The 20,309-nt window shown below is 54.6% G+C and overlaps 1 protein-coding gene across 4 annotated transcripts; it reads left to right on the top strand.

The window, feature by feature from the left end:
• The first annotated feature begins 1,425 nt into the window (after window positions 1-1,425).
• Window positions 1,426-19,245, top strand: DRC7 (dynein regulatory complex subunit 7). Of its 4 annotated transcripts, XM_047712261.1 has the most exons (19): window positions 1,426-1,519; window positions 2,696-2,899; window positions 3,302-3,476; window positions 4,587-4,712; window positions 5,538-5,732; window positions 7,623-7,781; window positions 8,633-8,851; window positions 10,132-10,260; window positions 12,343-12,415; window positions 13,336-13,464; window positions 13,660-13,788; window positions 14,734-14,769; window positions 14,992-15,212; window positions 15,886-16,101; window positions 16,696-16,806; window positions 16,891-17,001; window positions 17,883-18,077; window positions 18,745-18,884; window positions 18,981-19,245. In XM_047712261.1, the coding sequence occupies exons 2-19, from the start codon at window positions 2,712-2,714 to the stop codon at window positions 19,072-19,074; spliced, it is 2,646 nt and encodes an 881-aa protein (XP_047568217.1). In that variant the 5' UTR covers window positions 1,426-1,519; window positions 2,696-2,711; the 3' UTR covers window positions 19,075-19,245. The 4 variants fall into 4 exon arrangements, with proteins under 4 accessions (XP_047568217.1, XP_047568218.1, XP_047568215.1 ...); XM_047712262.1 differs by lacking the exon at window positions 14,734-14,769; XM_047712259.1 differs by having other exon boundaries at window positions 16,696-17,001.
• Window positions 19,246-20,309: the final 1,064 nt, after the last annotated feature.

Here is a 20,309-nt window from a genome sequence, read left to right as displayed (position 1 = left end):
ATTCGGGGCTCGATCCCAGGACCCTGGGATCATGACCTGAGCTGAAGGCAGAGGCCTTAACCCACTGAGCCACCCAGGTGCCCCTAAAATCATTATTTATTGTTGAGAATTGAAGTGATTGCTGTCTCCCCCAAGTGGCTGCAACTGACCAACTTTGTCAGGATGGGGTTTCTCCAGACAGCCCCTCCCCCGCCACACCCCGCAAGGCTGCTCTGTGACATTCATGGGCCCCTTCCTCTAATAACAAAGAAGTAAAAATATATTTTTTTGACTGCATTGGTACAAAGACAAATGTAATCCAGGGTGGACTCATAATTATGTACTTGTCATTAGTCTGTTCATTTTTTCTTCTGAATTTGAAAGATTAAAATTAATTTTCTTTTTTTTTTTAAAGATTTTATTTATTTATTTGACAGAGAGAGAGATCACAAGTAGGCAGAGAGACAGGCAGAGAGAGGAGGGAAGCAGGGTCCCTGTTGAGCAGAGAGCCTGATGCGGGGCTCGATCCCAGGACCCTGAGATCATGACTTGAGCCGAAGGCAGAGGCTTTAACCCACCCAGACATCCCTAAATTTAATTTTCATGGGCACTAACATTTTGGGTAAGTTTTCCCTGTCTCGTGAGTTATAGATGAAATCAGAGGCCCAGCCTGGACTAGAACCCAAGACTCAGGCAGCCTGGTACTGTTCACCATGATAAGCAGACACACCAGGACCCACACTGGTTTCCATCTGCCTTGAAAGCACACAGACCATGCATGGGACAGAGGCAGTGGTGTCCTGGTAGGTGGTTAACAGGGGCTCACAGGAGGAAAAAGCCCTGGTCTATAACATTCGCCTATTGTATTATTTTATTTTATTTTTTTGCTTATTTACTTATTTATTTTAAGTAGGCTCTATGCCTAGCATGGAGCCCCATGCGGGGCTTGAACTCACAACCCTCAGATCAAGACCTAAGCTGAAATCAAGGGATGGACTCCCAACCAACTGAGCCACCCAGGCACCCCAACATTTGCCATTAAGCTGTCGAGATGACATCACTGAAGAGAAGCTGGGAAGAAATTCAGAGTAGCTCGCCCTTATATAACATTTCCATTATACAGATACAGTAGTCATAAGTAACTTCAAGAACATAAATGCTAGCAAAATGCAGTCAAATAATGAAAAAGTGATGAGTTATACTTTTGTTTTTAACATCATCTATTTATGTTTTCGTAACTTAATGTGTGATCATGGCAGTTTGTCAACTGGCTTGCAAACATTTCTGAAATTTTAAGTCAACTCTTGCGAGCAGGCACAAACTGACTCCAGCCTGTCACTTTTGCTGAGTGACCTACCACAGATGGTCTTCTGGGCCGAGACCTGGCCAGTGACGGAAGACTACATTTCCCAGAAGCCTCCTCTCCCAGAACCGCCCTGGGCTTGGAAAGCTGTTACCGTGGAGATGGGCAAACAGACAGCCCTGGCTTTCCTCAGAGGGTTGAGGAGGGAGCAGAGGACCTGAGGTAGTTGGTGGCAGGGTAAGAAGTAGAGTGGAGATGGGAAGGGGGCTTTTTCTGCTTGGGGACTTTCTGCCCTCATCTTTCTGGGGAAGGGGTGTTGGGGCACTGCTGCCAAGGAGGGGTGCAGAAAAGGGTCTGCGGGGTGAGGAGGGCCTCTGGGCAGGGTCTGCCCTCCCCAAACTGGGCTGTAGTGGACAGGGAAGCCCGGTGTGGGGGATACGTGTGGCAGGTTCTAGCCCGGTCCACCTCTGATAAAGGTGTTCTGGGACCTCGGGCTCAGGTCCCGTCCAGGTGCTGGTCACAGCTGCGACCCCCTGCTGCCCGCATACACTTCGGCCTTCTCCCCACTTCCTTCTTCACTTACCTCTGCCCTTGCCCCATCCCTTGTAGGGCTTCCCTATGTCAGTAGGCCCTGAAGTGTTTCCAGAGCCAGAAATCTATGGGCTCAAACCCTAGATCTGCTACTTACCAGCTCTGAGACTTTAGGGACTTCCCTTAACCTCTCTAGGTTTCCATTTTCTCATCTACAAAGTGGGCACCAAATCAGGGACTGCCTCTTTAAGTGTGTAACGGAAAAATTCAGTTCAGTGTCCTATCTCCTTTACTTCTCACCCGGGACACTTCAGCCCCGACACTTCTGGTCACCAAATGTGTGCAGGTTTCTCCCCACCCCAAACCTTTCTCTGCAACCTCCGTCCTGCGGGTCAACACAGGGCTCGACACGGAGAGCACAAGCTATGTCACCCCCCACACACCTGCCCCTTGTCCAGGTGCCCAGTGGCAGCCTGCCCTTGCCTTCTTGGGGCCTCGGCTCCAAGTTTGGTCATGTTACCTTTCTTTCTTTCCTTTTTCCTCTAATCCCTACCTCTCTAGCATCACTTGCCACAAAGAGAAGATAGTGGTGAGTTAAAATAAATAAAGCAATGTTGGTAAGTTTGGGCACCTGCTCTAGCCCAGACCATAGCTTTCAACCTGCAGCCTGCTCTTTGTCTCAGAGGGAGATCTGCAAATGTTAGAAACGTGTTCCAGACGTGCTGGCCCCAAGCTAGGCTTTCTCCTTGATGGAAGGGAAGTTGAAGAGGGGCTCGCTTCCCCCCTCTAAACCACCTCCCGGAGACACAGGTGGTCTTGAGGGCAGAAGTGGGCCATTCTGAGTGCATTTATCCCTCCCACGGGGACTCTGTCTTGAGACAGCCAGGGACGTGCCGGGATGGAGGTCCTGAAGGAGAAAGTGGAGGAGGAGGAGGAGGCTGAGCGGGAAGAGGCGGCCGAGAGGGGTGAGAAGATGACGAGGCCCCTGGAGACGTGGAGGGAGGAACCGCCCATGACGCAGGAGATGCTCAGAGACCTGGAGAAGAAGCTGTCAGAGATTGAGATCGCCATTCCGGAGCAGCCCTTGTGTGTGTCAGGGTGGGGGCTCTGGGCCAGGCAGCCCTGGCGAGGGCCAGACAGGGGCCGGGCAAAAGAAGAGGCTAGACAGGGTAGCGGCCCCAGGGTTGGGAGGCAGGACTGGACCTAGAGGGAAGCAGATAATGTGTGAGCGCTCTGCTTTCCGTCTGCCTGGGCCGAGTCCCCTCTCTGCCCCTCATGACTGTTTGACCCTGGGCAAGTCACTCAGCCTCTCTGGGCCTCTGTTCCCTTCTCTGTTTAAAAGTGCACATGGTAATAATGATACCCCTTTTCTGGGCAATTGTGAGGATTCCAGGAGAAAGGGATAGAGTCAGCTACGGTGGGCGGATGGCTCCCTGTGGGCCAGGCCCAACCTCACATGGGCTCAGGCCTCCCCTCTCATGGGCACAGGATCATTACCAAGGACACTATCGACATCTCCAAGCTCCCCCTCTCCTACCGAAGCAACACGCTCAAGGAGGAACACTTGCTGCAGGTGGCAGACAACTTCGCCCGCCAGTACAGCCACCTGTGCCCGGATCGCGTGCCCCTTTTCCTGCACCCGCTGAACGAGTGCCAAGTGCCCGTAAGGCCGGGTTGTGGAGGGCAGGACAGAGACTGGAAAGCAGAGGGTGGAGGGGGTGGGCCAAAGCTCGTGGATCAGAGCTTGTATCTGGGGACAGCAGAAACTCAAATGCCAGTGGGCCCCAGCAGGCTTGATGTGAATTACCCTGGAGGAGATGGTGGGGGAGGTTGTGGTGTGGAGGTTGTGGAGACCCCAGGCCCAACTAAGAGGCCGGTTGGACCACTGCTGTCTCCGATCCCAGACACCAGCTCTGTCCTGGAAGGACAGAGAAATGAGATGAAATGGACCGGGACCTGAGCACTGGCCTCCTTCCTGCCTCCTTCCTGCCCAGTCTCTCTGGGCCTCAGTTTCTCCATCAGTGTATGGAATGGCAGAAGAGAAAGGCCAAGCTTTCAAACAGCAGCCCATGGGCTGACAGGGACTCACAGGCTGTTTGACTTGGTCCACGTGGTGATTTTTAGCATTTGTAGGAGCTGCCAGCATGTGAGACTCGGTGACTCCCCTGCAGGTCCCTGCTCCCTCCTTCCTTTGAGCTGGTAATCCCACAGCACTTACTTGCCCAGCTGCAGTCAGTGGGCCTGCAGGGGTGGGGCTGGGGGGACCCTGTGCTGGCAGGCCTTCCTCACATCTACAGGGAGACCCTAGAGGTGCTGTTTGGGACCCCAGACTGTGAGTCCCAGGGGGACAGCAGCCCCTTGTGGGCTCTGCCAGCACTAATCCCCTCACACTGGGGAGGGGGGTTGGTTGAGAGCCAGACAGACCAGCGCTGCTGCTGCTGCCGGTGACCCTGAGCGAATCAGCTCACTTCCCAGAGCCTCAGTTTCCCCACGTGCCAGTGGGCCTTACATACACGGCCATTGTGGGAGCAGGAGGTGGTGCCCGGGCTGGTGGCGCTCAGTGGGGTACAAGCTTATTCTACATTCAGTTCGGCCTGGAGAGGCGTTGAGGGACCCCTTTCTCCAGCTCCTGAGGCACTGTGGGGAGCCTGAGGCCCAGAGAGGCCTGGAGAGCCTTCCCCACCCCCCCACCCTAGGGCTCTGGCTTCCAGGGTGCACCAGCCTCCCCCAGGTAGGGTGCCCTCTCTGGGGCCTGTGGTCTCTCCCCTTGCAGAAGTTCGTGAGCACAACCATCCGGCCTACGCTGATGCCCTACCCCGAGCTCTACAACTGGGACAGCTGTGCCCAGTTTGTCTCAGACTTCCTCTCCATGGTGTCTCTGCCTGACCCCCTCCAGCCGGTGAGTGCCGCCGCCCCAAGCGGCATCCTTAGGCCCTTGAGGCTTAGATGAGAAGCCAGGGAGGTAGGGAGAGGGAGGCTCAGGCCACAGCCCATGGTCTGTCTGGTCTGAGTCCCTCAGAGCTCACCCCCACACCAGGGGGTGTGGGTGGGGAAATGGGCCCAGAGAGGGATGGCCACTTGCTTGAGGTCACACAGCAAGCCTGGTCTCCTGGCTCCTACCACTTTGCCTCCTTTGCCTCCTTCTGCCTTCAAAGTCTTCCTTTTAAGACTTCAGGAGATGGGGAAAGGAGAGAGGGGAGGACCCTGTTGCCCGTGACCTGCGGCCCCATCTTTGAGCTTCTGTCCAGCTTAGTCTGTTTCCCAACTGAGAATGGAGGGAGCGAGGGAGAAAGGGGTAGGTACACAGTGGAGAACTGAGAAAGGGAAGAGAAGGAAAGGATGAGAAGAGAAGGTGAGGAGAACTTCGGACTAAAAACCATTAAAAGATCAATCAGAGAGTATTAGACCAGAAGCTTCCATCATCCACAGGGTCTTTCCCATCAGGAAGTCCTCGGGCACTTAAAATTACAGGCAAATGTGGGTTGTGCTTTCTAAACACGGGCTGTGGCTCCCATCCCATTTTTAGCAGGCTCCCCAACTTGACAAGACAGGGGAGCCTGGGGAGGGGTGGGGATCCAGCCTGTGCACTGGCCTAGTGCCTAGCTGCTGGCCAATAGGGAGGATGGATGGGGAGGACAGGTGGGGAGGATAGGTGGGGAGGATGGGCGGGGAGGGTGGGTGGGGGCCTCGGGGCCGGCTGTGCTGACCAGCTGTCTGCGGCCAGCCCTCGCACCTGTACTCCTCCACCACGGTGCTCAAGCACCAGAAGGGGAACTGCTTCGACTTCAGCACACTGCTCTGCTCCATGCTCATCGGCGCCGGCTATGACGCCTACTGCGTCAATGGCTACGGCTCGCAGGACCTATGCCAAATGGACCTGACACGGGATGTGTGCCCACTCACCATGAAGCACAAGGAGGTATGCGGGGCTCCTGCTGACCTGGCCAACCTGCAAGACGCGCCCTCCCTAACGCGGTGCGTCCCTGCGTCTCCCAGCCCTGCCCAGCCGCTCACCGAGCCTCTGCCGGCTGCTCGCGGTCCATTCCAGCCCTGGTGGGTCTGTCCCTTAGGCACACACAGCCCAGTTTTCCAAACCGCTGTCCCCCCTTCCCTTGTCCTAACTCACTTCCAGCTACCGCTCCCCGCGGGGTGACTTCTGTGACTGCTGCATGGCTTCTGTCTTAGGTCACTCTCCCCCAGATTTACCTGACACGTGTGATAAAAATCCACACAGCCACTTTCATGTAAGGAAAAAACAGACAAATGGATAGACATTTTGTTTGCTCTTTTTTCCCTCCATCCCCCAATTCAAAAGACTCCCCCTTTTAAAAAAAGATTTTATTAGGGGCGCCTGGGTGGCTCAGTGGGTTAAAGCCTCTGCCTTCAGCTCAGGTCATGATCCCAGGGTCCTGGGATGGAGCCCCGCATCAGGCTCTCTGCTCAGCAGGGAGCTTGCTTCCCTTCCTCTCTCTCTGTCTGCCTCTCTGCCTACTTGTGATCTCTGTCTGTCAAATAAATAAATAAAATCTTTAAAAAATAATAAAAATAAAAAAATAAAAAGATTTTATTTAGTTATTGAGAGAAAGCAGGGGGAGAGGCAGAGGGAAAGAGAAAATGCCAAGCAGCTTCCCCACTGAGCACGGAGCCCAATTCGGGGCTTGATCTCACAACCCTGAGATCATGGCCTGAGCCAAAAACAAGAGTTGGTTGCTTAACCCACCCAGGAACCCCCTCAAAAATTTTTAACAGCAAAAAATTATCGCTAACCCTCCAGCAGATTGTGGTCATGTTTATCTCTGCTAACAGCCCCCCATGGCTAGAGGCTGCTGTGGACACAAGAAACACTCTTAAAAAAAAAAAAAAAGATTGTATTTATTCATTTGAGAGAGAGAGAGAGAGAGAGAGAATATGCATGAGGAGGGGGAGAGGCAGAGGGAGAGGGAGAAGCAGACGCCCCGCTGAGCTGGAGTTCAGTCCCAGGACCTGGAGGTCATGACCTGAGCCGAAGGCAAACACTTAACCATCTGAGCCACCCAGGCGCCCCAAGAAACACTCTTAAATGCATTTAATTTTAGGAATCAAAAAGCATCTTTTTGCATTTGAGAACTAGCCACAGTACAGACCGAAAATGTTGTTTGTGGACTGGACAGATTGCAGGGCTCCATGATCAGAGTCAAGCCCCAGCGGTGTCTGCATCTCAGGGCAGGAGACCTGGGGGCCCAGGCCCCACCTGGCGGACTCCGGGCTGCGGAGACCACCATTTCCCCTCCTCGCTGTCCCAGGCCCCGGGGACATCTGCAGCCTCTGTGGTGTTGTGCCCAGGACACTTTTCTTGCCAGCTAGCACACACTCTTAGGCACATGCATGCACACACACACACACACGCACGCACACAGGCTTTCGTCTTCTTCCTAACCCAGCAAACTCTAAGTCAGCTCCTGAAACCCTCCAAGGACAGAATCTGGGAACTCCAACTCCCCACAATTCGCCCACTTTCTAGGTCAGATCTGGATCGTAGGCAGAAAGGGCCGTGGGCAACGAAGGGGAGAAAATCACATCCCCCGATCCCTGTGGTGCCTGGCACCTCACGTGGGCATTTCCTTGTCTTTGCTTCTCAGAACAAGCCTGGGGAGAAGGTTTTTACTGTTTCCTTCCCATATCCAGAAGGGCCTGAAGTCAGGGAAGTGGGAGCTGAGGCATTTAGCACCAAAAAGCCTGGGGGCTGAGGGTTCCGGAGCAGCTGTGACCTCCTGGTCCGAGGGCTGGGCAATGCAGGGCGGCTGATCCTTCTTCTCTCGTTGGGTGACAGGAGGTGCAGGAAGAAGAGAAGGTACCACCTAAGAAGTATGCCATTAAACCGCCCAGAGACCTGAGCAGCAGGTTCGAGCAGGAGCAAAAGATGAAGAAGCAGCAGGAGATCAAAGGGGAGAAGGAAAAGCGGTGGAAGGAGGAGGAACAGCGCCTCCTGGTGAGTCCCTTCCTCCGGTCCCTGTGCTCAGCTCTCCAGGAGGGGCCACTAGCAGCTGAGAACTGACACAGGGCAGGGAGGGGATGTGTCTGTGGACCCCAGATCCACATCGCCCCCTCCGTGCCCCGCCATCCCCCACCTCTGCCCAGCAATGTGGGAATCTTTCCCTGGTGGTCAGCCAGCTTCTGCAATAGATTCCTCATATCAGAGAGCTCTACTGCCTGAGGCCACGCATTCATTCCATGCTGGGCTGTGATGTTCTCCTGGTTCCAGACTCTTTCCCTAAAGACCTACCTGCATACACTCCCCATCTGTCCTCCCTGCTCTCTGTCCTTCCAGGTCTCCATCGTCCCATCCACCCTCCAGCTCTCCTTTCATCCACCCATACCCTCGTCTCTCCCCCTGCTCCCTCTTTTCCTTCCTTCCTCCCTTTCCTTTCCTTCCATGTAGTATTTGCTGAGCATCTCCTCTCGTCCAGGCTCTGTGGTTGCAATAATGAACATGACAGTCACCCTCCTTCCACAGGGAAGCAGAGGAGGAAGCCCCACAGTGCCCCCTACCCTCCTTTGGATAAAATCCCCCCCAGAATGGCAATGCAGAAAGCCAGTAAATCCCAGATGCTCTAGGGCGCCAAAGGACCCAATCTGTAAACTACAGATAAACTCAGATTCTCCCACTGTATTGATAAGAAAACAGGGTTCCTCAAGGTCATGAAGCGAGGCAAACTGCACTCTGGACCGGAACTCAGCTCTCCTGCTGGTTGTCCAGCCCTGGGGAGATGTTTGGGCCCCGACACCCCCCTTCCCACCCATCGGTCCATGCTTACCTACTTACCCACCTTTCCTGTGCAGGAGCTGGAGAAAGCAAAGATCGACCCCCTGCATGGCCTCCGGGTGCACGCTTGGGTCCTGGTGCTGTCGGGGAAGCGCGAGGTGCCTGAGAGCTTTTTCATTGACCCACTCACGGCACGCAGCTACAGCACCCAGGACGACCACTTCCTGGGCATCGAGAGCCTCTGGAACCATAAGAACTACTGGGTCAACATGCAGGACTGCTGGAACGGCTGCAAGGTACTGGGCCCGGTGCGGGGCCAGTGTGACAGGCAGTCCCGGGGTGGGGGTGGGGGTTCCCTGTGGGGCGAGCTGGCTGCCACAGAGCTCCAGACTTTCCCCAGGGCTGAGTCCCCATAGCCCCTTCCTCTGTCCAGACATAACTATTCTAATATTATTATCTAGTATCTAATATCTAATATGATAAATATCTCTTTGGAATATGTATCCTTACAAAATGTGGATTGTTTTTGTATGAATGATTTTTTAAAAGATTTTATTTATTTGACAGACAGAGATCACAAGTAGGCAGAGAGGCAGGCAGAGAGAGAGAGGAGGAAGCAGGTTTCCTGCTAAGCAGAGAGTCCGACGCGGGGCTCAACCCCAGGACCCTGGGATCATGACCTGAGCTGAAGGCAGAGGCTTTAACCCACTGAGCCACCCAGGCGCCCCTGAATGATTTTTTTTTTTAAATGATGTATTGAAGTGCAACATACATGCAGAACAGTACACTCATCCTAAGTGTACAGTGAATTCCCATATTTCTATGTGCATATACACAGAGGTGTCTGTGTGTGTCTTTGTGTATACACGTAAATAAAACCCAGTGCCACATAACATAATTTAGAAATACATGCACACGTTTGGGGAAGGGTCCTAACTGGACACAGGAGGGCTTTCTGGAGTGTGGGCAATATGTTATTTCTTGATCTGGGTGCAGGAAACCAGGTGTGTCCAATTTATGGAAATTCATTGAGCCACACACCTGAGTTCAGATGGGCTGGATGAAAAGCAGGTGGGGGCCCCACCCCACGGAAGAGAAATTCCCACCTGTCTCCTCTATGCAATTCCTTGTGTGCCTGCCTAGTCCCCCTCTCCCCGGCATAGGGAAAAACCGTGAGGCGGCCCTTTTTCAAACCTACCATTTCCCTGTCCCATAAAATGCTGCTGGCTTTCGTCTGCTCTAAACTCTGCTTGGGACGCTCCCCTGACAGTGCGGGATAACCTCCACCTCCGGGCCCGTCCCAGGCCAGAGAGCTGCCAAGTCTCATGGAGACTAACAGCAGGATTTCTTCACGGGAGTCTGTCGGAGGAGGCGGGCCTCAGTTTCCCTGTTGAAATGAGGAGGATGGGCGTGGACTCGAAGAGGCTGCTGGGAGCCGACATTCTGCCCCTCTGAGACCGAGGCCCGGGTCCCTCTTCTACTCTGGGTGCAGCTGCCCGCCCCCCCTCCCCTGCCTCATGAACAGGAGGGGGTCTGCTGGCCCTGTGGTGTGCTCAGCTGATCCTTCCCCTATCAGGACTTGGTCTTTGACCTGGGAGACCCTGTGAGGTGGGAGTACCTGCTCTTGGGGACTGACAAGCCTCAACTGGCTGTGGCTGAGGAAGAGGACGACGGGATGAATGATGATGAAGATATGGAGAACCTGGTGGGTCTTCACGGCATGGGGGCTGGCGGTGGGATGGGGCTTCGTGCCCTGTCAGGCCAACCCGACCAACGTCTCTATCACGTGTGTGTGTATTGGAGGGGAATGGGCCAGAGGAACCGATTGTAGATTCCCCAAAGCAGAGGGGCCTGGACCATGCTCTCAATTTATAGATGGGCAAACTGAGACCTAGACAAGTTCATGGACCTGCCCAGGAACTCCTGGGGGTGGGGGAGGGTAAGGAAGGGCTGGGACTTGCATCCGGGTCTCCTGGCTCCCATGCAGCCCACCCTGGTCGATGGTTGCCCTGTTTCTGTAAAGAGCATGTCCCAGCAAAAGGCGTAATAAGACCTTGACCGCAGCCCTGGGCTCACTTCCAGGCCTTCCTGCATAGCCACCATGATCCCCCTCACATGCTTCCAGGCCTTTCTTGTCTGTCTTCACAGCCCTTCATTGGCCTGGGGCCTTCCGCATGGTGTCAGCGTCCTTCTCCCATCTCCTAGTCAGGAGCCCTTCTAGGCAGGTCTCCGTGAGGACCTGTGCCTGGGGGGTCGGGGCCCAGAGGCCTTAGCTCTTGGCTGTGACACCTTGGGCAAACTTCCCAATCATGGAGAGCTTCAGTTTCATTGTCTGTATATAAAGTGGAAGGGACGGGGGGATGGGATCAGTTATACCCACAGTAATAGGACTAGGGATATCAGGGGGCCAGAGCTGCCATAACAAAGTACCACACACTGAGAGGCTTAAACAACAGAAATTAATTCTCTCGTAGTTCTGGAGGTCCAAGACCAACGTGTCAGCATTTTGTCTTCTTCTGAGCCCCTCTCCTTGGCCTGTAGATGGCTGTCTTCTCTCTGTGTCTTCACGTGGTCGTTCTGTATGCATGTCTTAATCTCCTCTTCAAGCAAGGGCACCAGTCACGTGGGATTATGGCCCACCCCAATGACCTCATTTTACCTTAACTACCTCTTGAAAGAGCCTATCTCCAAATATAGTCACCTTCTGAGGTCCTGGGGGTCAGGACCTGATTAGGGGGACACAATTAAGCCCATCACAGTCCGGAACACTCCCATGGCCCCCAGGGCCAGGAAGCACTTAACCTGAATTAGCAGGTGCTTAACCTGAATTAACTTGTCCAAATCTTTACAGCCACCTGGTGAGGTGGGCGTTCGTATTATCATTTATGATTATTGTCATCCTGTTTTACAGATGGGAAGACTTAGACACACAGAAGGGGGGAAGTAATATACCCAAAGGTCAATGGCCAGCGAGTGGTAGAGCTTGGGCTTGAACCTGGGATCTGACAGTCTGGCTCCCAAGTCTGCGTTCTGAACAGGGACTCTGTTCTATAACCTCCGGACAGCTCGGGGATAAAATGAGACCATGGCCACGAGGAGCTTGGTACAGCATCCTCACCTCTGGAGACCAGAGAGCCTCCCTGGCAGTAAATCTCGGGGCACTGCCGCCCCCTGGTGGCCCTAGATGTAAGCAACGTTTGTGGAACAGTTTGAAATTGAGAAAAACTCTTTTCGAGGTTTTCAGTTACCTCGCCTGAGGATCATTTGTGTAAAGCAGGACTTATTTTACAGATGGGGAAACTAAGGCTGGGAAAGGAAAACAAAAACAAAAACAAACAGGAGGGAGGTGGTGTCTCAAGTGATTTATATACATTCTATCTGTTAATCCTCCCTCACGGTCCTGTTAATAGGAAACAGGCTCAGAGCAGTGAAGGGACTTACCTGCCCAGGTGTGTGGGCTGCGTCCTGCAGGTGGGGCTTGGGTCCACCTGACTCCAGAAGCCTCTCTCTCAAGGAAGGACCAGTGGTTGCACATGGTGCCCACGCTGACTGACTGACGGTTGGGCACACAGCGGGTGGGATCACAGTATGAGTCAGGTGGGTCAAGGGAGGGTTCCTGCGCTGCCGCCTCTTCCTCTCTACCATGTCAGAGATGCCCGTGACCTCTGGCTCCCCTGGGGGAGCTGACAGCCCCTGTGGCTGGGCCCTGGGGGGCAAGATGGAGGCTAGCTTCCGCTCCCAGGACCAGGCCTGACAGAGCCTGCCCTCTCCCCGCCTCTCCCCACAGGGCAAGGAGGATGAGGACAAGAGTTTCGACATGCCGCCTTCCTGGGTGGAACAGATTGAGATCTCCCCTGAAGGTAGCCTACATGGATCTCTGTTCCCTGGCCTCCCCAGGACTGGTTCAGGGGAGTCCGCAGAAGCTGCCTGGGCCCCTCATTTCCACCCCTCCTGCCTTCTGTCGTACCCTGGTCTGAGCAGGGACTCTGAGCCACCTCCTTCCTGCCTCATGCACTCAGCGCTGTGAACAAGGGCCTGGCACTGCTCTGGCATGCAGGAGGGGGCTCGGTTGACCTGTCCTGGCTGATGGAGTGTGGGTAATAAACGACGGAGGACCAGGGCCCAGTCATTCCTCTCCCTCACCCGCCCCCTGGTCCCTGGCCGGGAGAAGGCCAAGCAGCATAGCACCCAGACGACATAGGGGAGTGGAGGTGTCCGGACCAGGGAGGAGTGGCCCAAGAATGCAGCTGGGCATGGAGACTGGAGTTCTATGCCAGCATCTAGTGGCTGTTGAGGTTCCTATCTAGGAGTGACGAGGCCCACAGCGAGGGCATAGGCTCTTCCAACGGAGTGGGAAGGGCTGGAGAGGGCACCACGGGAACGAGCGGAGGAACACCCAGCTCAGGCCTCTGATTTGGGATGCTGGGAATAGGTGGGCAGGAAGGGCCTCCAGGAGGAGAAGGAGTCTGAGCTAAGTTTTGAGGGGTTGGAAGTCAGCCCAGTAAGGGCAGGAAGGGATGGTGGCTCCAGCAGAGAGTGAGCCATGCGGGCAGAGGCCTGGCAGTGAGCGAGCGGCATGGTCTGGCTGGCTCCCCTGGCCAGGCTCGAACCTGAGAACTGTTCCAGGGCAGATCCCTCTGCCTACTTCCCTCTGCCTCCCGGGACCGGGCCTGGGGCCTGGAGGAGTTTAGTGCCGTGACCCAATGAGTGGCTGGGTGGGATCGGCCCTCCTGTCCCCCGATCTGGGGAGGAGGGACCCCAGCCCACTCTGCATCCACAGCGTTCGAGACCCGCTGCCCAAATGGGAAGAAGGTGATCCAGTACAAGAGGGCGAAGCTGGAGAAGTGGGCCCCGTATCTCAACAGTGATGGCCTCGTGTGCCGCCTCACCACTTACGAGGACTTGGAGTGTAAGGCAGGCAGCCCCGGCTGCTGGGGCAGGAAAGCCAGGTTCCCCAGCACGCTGTGTGACTTTGGGCACGTCACTGCTGGTCTCTTGGTGTGAGTGTGGGCCCCGCTGGCCTCTGTGTGCTGGGAAGAGGGTTGGGGGGATTGAGGCTGGGGGGAGCTGGCCTTCTGTAGCAGGCACCGATCGGGCCACACAGGTACAGAGACTTTGGAGATAAAGGAGTGGTACCAGCACCGGGAGGACATGCTAGAGCTGAAACACATCAACAAGAACACAGGCCTGAATATCGACTACTTTAAGCCAGGCCATCCCCAGGCCCTGCGTGGTGAGTGGACCCCACTGCCAGCCCAGCGGGAGTCCAGAGGGTGGTGCAGGGGAGGCAGGCAACAGACACCACCCCTGCTTCCCTGAGCAAATCAGATGTGTGGGAGGTCAGAGGAAGTTCAGAAAATCCAGGGAAATGTGACAAATGTCCCTCCAGAAAAGTAAAAAACCGGGGCCACATGCCTATTCTGCAGTTAAGGCTGGGCCCATGGAGGGGGGCACATTTCCAAGGGGTCAGAATTCTGAGCAGCAAAGCCAACACATGTGCCCACAAGGACGATGCAGAGAGCAGGGGTGTGGCCATGAGCCCTCGAGGCTGGGAAGCCAGGGAAGGACACGTCTTGAGAGAGAATCAATAGCTTAACCAAGGACGCACAAAAGAAAAACATAGTGTGGTTATTGATCTGAAAAAGCGATCAGTCTCACTTGGTGGTTGCAATAAAAGGAAGAAAGGCGTGAATAAATGAACGAAGGAAATAAGGAACCATCTCACAAGCCTCGTGTTGCAAAGAAGACAAAAGTGGCCCCGTGAGGCATGAGCCAAGCAGCAGAGAGTTGCTCCCTGTCACTACTGGTAAAACAGCAAATTGGTGCAACTTTCTGGGAAAGCAGTTGGGCAACATAATAGTAGCTTTAAAATATGTATGCTTGGGGCACCTGGGTGGCTCAGGTCATGATCCCAGAGTCCCAGAATTGAGCCCCACATCAGGCTCCCTGCTCAGCAGAGAGTCTGCTTCTCCCTCTGCCTCTCATCCTGCCCGTAGTCTCCCTCTCTCAAATAAATAAATAAAATATTTTTAAAAAAATATTTAAATATATATTTATACTTATATTTATATATATTATATATTTATATTTAAATATATTATATATATTTAAATATAAATATATAATATATATAAATATATTAAATATATTTAAATATTTATTTAAAAATATTTGACAGGGCTACTGCTGAGAATTTGCCCTGAGCAAATAATAGGCAAGAATTACAGAATGCACACTGCAGATGTTCACCTCGGTGTTGTTTATAATAACAAGTTTAGAAACAACCTGAACCCAGCAGTGGGGCATTGGCTAATAACTCACGCTCACCCATGAGCACTCAGGGACTCCCTGGGGCCCAGGGTCGGGTTCTCCAGTCAGGGGCCAGCACACCTGGTTTCAGCCCGTGGACTTCTGGGACCCCCACCTCCCCCCGCAGTGCACTCGTACAAGTCCATGCAGCCTGAGATGGACCGCGTCATGGAGTTCTATGAAACTGCCCGCGTGGACGGCCTGATAAAGCGGGAGGAGACGCCCAAGACAATGACGGAGTACTACCAGGGACGGTCCGACTTCCTCTCCTACCGCCACGTGGATTTCGGGGACAGGGTCAAGAAGTTGGCTCTGAACAGCGCGGAGTCAAACCCCCGGCCGATGGTGGTGAGCTCTCGCTGGGCCTGGGGACAGGGTGCCCACTCTGTCCAGCAGGCTAAGGTCACCCTGGGATGGGGGAAAACAGCACCTTTCCCAAGGGCCCTGTCCTGTTTTACAATCCCAGTGCTGCCTGATGTCAGACTGTGCCCTCCACCACTGGGCGAAGAAAGTATTTTTTCCTTACTATTATAATAAGTTCACCCTCAGAAGGATGTCTCTCCGATATTAACATGTGTTCATAGGTTTGGTTTGGGTAGATCCCTGTAGCACTCACTTAACCTTGAATTGTGCACTTTTTTCTCCACATCATTACAAATGGTTTGGCAACTATGTTTAATGGCTGTGTACCAGAGGAGCTCTTCCTAGCAGTAAGGGCTGTTTAATGATAAAGCAGGGTGCCTGGAGAGGTGGTGAGCTCCCCATCTCTGGAGGTGAACAAGTAGACTCTTGCAAAGAGAGCTAGAGAAGAAATGCAGCACTACACAGGGCTGAGGTGGCCTGGTGCTGAGAACCCACAGGGCCACGGGAGCCGTTGTCTGGCTAGGAAGGGCTGCTCCACGCAAACTCCCCCAAAGACCCTAGACTCCAGCGTCCCTGAGTGTCCTTTACTTCTGCCCTCAAGGGCATGCACAGATGTCCCCTTTCCCACCTCCCATCCTTTGATGTTCTGGCCTCCCAGAAAATCACAGAGCGGTTCTCCCGCAACCCTGCGAAGCCCGCGGACGAGGACGTGGCGGAGCGCGTGTTTCTGATCCCAGAGGAGCGTATCCAGCTGCGTTACCACTGCCGAGACGACCACATCACAGCCTCCAAGCGCGAGTTCCTGCGGCGCACGGAGGTGGACAGCAAGGGCAACAAGATCATCATGACGCCCGACATGTGCATCAGCTTTGAGGTGGGTCTGGGGGTGCCCGTGGCTGGCAGGGCTGGGCAGGGTGGGCAGGGAGAAGGTCTGGGGGCCCCCAGTGCCAGCCCCATGACTTGGGAACACTGGGATGGAGACTCATGGTTCCCAGCCCAGAAGTTCATCTCCGCCCCTTGGGAAAATCAAGAGCTCCCATCTAGGGACCCTCGTCTTTGCTGCTCCTCTGAAAATCTTCCCCTTTCCCACCAAGAAAGACCACCCAGCAAGCCAAGACTTTTCCTTTGTCCCTTCCCCCCAGTCCTGGACAGAGCCAGATCCCGGGACCAACACTGGAGTAGGAGAGAGTCCTACCACCTCTGCAGGACTGACTTTCCTCGTTTAAACCCTCTCTCTCCTGCCACATTCCTTAGTCCCTCTGAGCCCCCAGTTCATCTTCTTTTATTATCTGTGTTTTTATAGATGAAGAAATGAGGCCCAGAGAGGTTAAGCTAGCTGCTTGTGGTCACACAGCTAGAAAATGGCAGAGGAAGATTTGAACCCAAGCAGTCTAGCTCCAGAGTCTGCTCACTGCCTTAGCCATTGCTGCCTGTCCTTGTCACCGTGTCCCTGTGCTTGTCGTCCCAGGTGGAGCCCATGGAGCACACCAAGAAGCTTCTCTACCAGTACGAGGCCATGATGAAGCTGAAGAATGAGGAGAAGTTGTCCAAGCATCAGGCCTGGGAGTCGGAGCTGGAGGTGGACCCACGGGAGCGTGGACAGGTAGGAGGGAGCATGGGTGGAGAGTGTCTTAACTGTGCCCTCCCCTACTTCCTGATTCAGGTGCTGGAGATCCTGAAGCTAAGAGAGGAGGAGGAGGAGGCGCATGCCCTGACCATCTCCATCTACGACACCAAGCGCAACGAGAAGAGCAAAGAGTACCGGGAGGCCATGGTGAGCGTTTCTCCCCTGCCTGGGCCCTGGCTTTTCCCAGACCCCTCCCCCACAGGCCTCCAGGGTGGTAAGGATGATTAGGAACTCTGCCAGGAAGCCCTTTATAGGGGATGACATTACTGACGTCATTGTGGCCATCCATCCACAAGGCCATCCTTGTGGTCATCCTTGCTGGGCAAACATTTCTACAATGAACTGAAGAGTATGCAGGGTCTAGACCAGGTCTCCCCGCCAGCTCCAGGGGCTAGGGCCAAGTCGAGGCCTCTACTTCATGGGGATAGAAGGAAAATCCGGCACCCACCTCCACTTGGGGCTCCCCTCAAGGTCAGGACTCTGGCCGCAGCCTGAGTTCTCGGGCAGCTGCAGCTCAGGACATCCGGGTCACATCCTCAGGCTAAAGGCCCATTTGGGGTTTTCAAGGCCAGCTTCTAAATCCCCTACAGCAACCAAGTGGAGAGTTCTAAAAATAGCTTGGGGTTGGTGAGGCAGGACAGGGCATTCGATAACTGGCTCTTAGACTCCGGGGATGGGTGCTGCCCCCACATCTCCAGCCTCACTGGCCCTATCCACCGACACAGGCCAGAAGGCCCCAGGTGGAAGAGGGAGGGAGTTCCTGGCAGTTTTCGATTTAACATTGCTATAACCACCATTTATTGCACAAGCTGAGCGTGAGTGATGCACCAGGCTCAGGCTGAGATGCGAATCTGCGTAAGACAGAGTTGATTCTGGGGGACAGCCTGATGCCTCAGTCCCAGAGGCACCGGGCACCGGGATCTGGATTTAAGGCCTCGTTTTGGGTGGTCCCATGTTGCTGTGGAGCCTCTGGGGAGGTCTCTGTGGCCTGCGCTGGCCCAGCTCACTCCCACCAACCTTGGCCGCAGGAGCGCGTGATGCATGAGGAGCACCTGCGGCAGGTGGAGGCCCAGCTGGACTACCTGGCCCCGTTCCTGGCCCAGCTCCCGCCGGGAGAGAAGCTGACACGCTGGCAGGCCGCGCGGGTCAAGGACGAGTGCCTCAGTGACTTCAAGCAGCGGCTCATTGACAAGGCCAACCTCATCCAGGCTCGGTTCGAGAAGGTGTGGCCAGTCCCTCCCCCCGCCCCCACCCCTCCCCCAGGGCAGGGGAGGGCACCTCGGGGTCCACCTCCAGAACATGGACCCAGGGCTGTCTGCTCACCATCTCCAGCACTTGGGAGGGACCCGTGAGGGGATGAGTGTTATCAGTGCTTGGAGTTTCTAAAACGTGGAGTTGTCCTTCCTGGTTCTTGCTTGTTGGGTGGAAGGGTGGCTGGGAGGGGTGAGTGGTGGATGGAGTGGATGGGTGGATGGAAGCGGGGGGTGCAACGACTCCTAGCCCTTGTCCCATCTCTCTCTGCCACATACCATGTGGTTGGCATGCATTATCCCACTGAGTCTTGGCGACATGCTCTATGCCAGGCGCCGGGGGCGGACAATGTCCTTCATTTGCAGACAAGCTCGGAAAACCTTGGACACTTGTTCACAAGCCTGTCTCTGCCCTGAGCCTTGCTCCTCCTGGACACGATATCCCTCTAAACATGTCCCCACTGGCTCCCACGCGAGGCATTTTGTGGCCCCCCCCTCTGCTGCTCTGGCCTCTGTGGGTGGTGGCGGCGGGGCCGGCCCTGGTGAGGCTGTCCAGGGACCAGTGGGGATTTCAGCGGCAGTCTGGGTGAGGGCCAGCCCTCTTCACCCCACCCCTGCTCTCTCCTCCCCATGCCTGCAGGAGACCCAGGAGCTGCAGAAGAAACAGCAGTGGTACCAGGAGAACCAGGTGACCCTGACGCCTGAGGACGAGGACTGGTACCTGAGTTACTGCTCTCAGGCCATGTTCCGCATCCGCATCCTGGAGCAGCGGCTCAACCGGTGAGCGGGCGTGGGGAGCCTGGAGAGGACCCCCCGGGAAGCTGGGGTGGGGCTTCATGAGCCCTGGCCACCTCCTGTTCCTCTCTCTGATCTCAGTCACAAGGAGCTGGCCCCACTCAAATACCTGGCCCTAGAGGAAAAGCTCCACAAGGACCCACGCCTGGTGGACTTCCTGAAAGTCTTCGTCTGAGGCCCTCATGGGACCTTGGCTGAAACCGCCCCCAGAGCCTGAGCTGAGCTCCCTACAGCCAGCCAGTGGCCGTCGCCTCGGGCACCAGACCTCACTGCCACACCACCTCCCAGCTGCCCTGTCTGCTCCTGCTTCTCGTGACGTTCCTATAAATAAACACACTATTCTTTCTTTCTTTTTTTACTATGTTCAGTTAGCCAGCATATAGTACATCATTAGTTTTTGATGGAGCGTTCAATGATTCATTTGTTGCGTATAAACACGCTTTTCATGGGCCACTTGTACCTCATGTTCCACAAGTTCCGGAGGAGGCTTCCTCTGCTTTCCTTCTCTGTCTATAGCCTGAGACTCCCTCCTCCCACCCACCTTGGCCCCTTCCTCAATTGCTCCCTCTCTTTCTCTCCATTGGAACATTGAGTCTTTGCGGCACCTCTGCAGATGGTCCCACAGCCACCTGCAAACAGCCGGTTAGTTGTTTGCAGCTGCATTGGCCCAGCTGACACAGTGCAAGTGGCAAGGCCAAGGGGCTCTGCCCCAGAACGCGGGGGCTCCGCACCAGACTGCAAAGAACAGCATCCCAGCTCCGGTTCTTACCAGCCACTATTTAGCCATCTGTAAAATGGGATGACACTATTGTTGTCTCAAAGACTTGTAAAGCAGAGAGGAGCGGAAGTGGCACGTAGAAAGCACCCAATGTTAGCTTAAAAAATGGCCAATAAACACATGACAGTGTCAAATTCATTAGTCATCAGGGATATGAAATGCCACCACACACCCACCAGTATGTATAAAATGAGTAAGACTTGGAAGGATGAGAAGCAATTGGAACTCTCAAGCAGTTTTCCCGGTGGGTGAACCTGTCTAACCGCTTTGGAAAACTGGCTGTATCTAGTTAACACTAACCTTTGGCTCAGTAGTTCTGCACCTAGGTTCTGCTCCATCCACCCCTCCCTCCACTCTCCCCCATCCATCTACTCAACCCCCCCCCCCCCACAATGAACAAGAACAAAGAAGAACTCAACCAAGATGCGCATATACATCCTCTAAGAGTTAAGTACTAGAATGTTCATGGCAGCGGTAGTATTAGTACCAAGCTGGAAACGCCCCAGATGCCCATTAAGAGTAGACTGGAGACATAAATGTGGTCTCGAGACATTTTCGGTCGTCACAACTGGTCTGAGAGTGGCCCTGGCATCTAGCGTGTAGAGAGGCCAGGAAAGCTGCTTAACACCCTA

The sequence above is a fragment of the Lutra lutra genome, chromosome 17 (genome assembly GCF_902655055.1).
Source record: "Lutra lutra chromosome 17, mLutLut1.2, whole genome shotgun sequence".
Lineage (NCBI taxonomy): Eukaryota > Metazoa > Chordata > Mammalia > Carnivora > Mustelidae > Lutra > Lutra lutra.
Note: the sequence above shows the minus strand (reverse complement) of the source record. Positions and strands in the feature narration are given on the sequence as shown.

Excerpts from the sequence above, each read along its gene's own strand:
- DRC7 (XM_047712259.1), top strand. The coding sequence starts at position 2,712 with ATGGAGGTCCTGAAGGAGAAAGTGGAGGAGGAGGAGGAGGCTGAGCGG. Across the intron at positions 10,261-12,342 it reads ATGAAGATATGGAGAACCTG|GGCAAGGAGGATGAGGACAA; the intron begins GTGGGTCTTCAC and ends CTCTCCCCACAG. Across the intron at positions 18,078-18,744 it reads TCCAGGCTCGGTTCGAGAAG|GAGACCCAGGAGCTGCAGAA; the intron begins GTGTGGCCAGTC and ends CCATGCCTGCAG.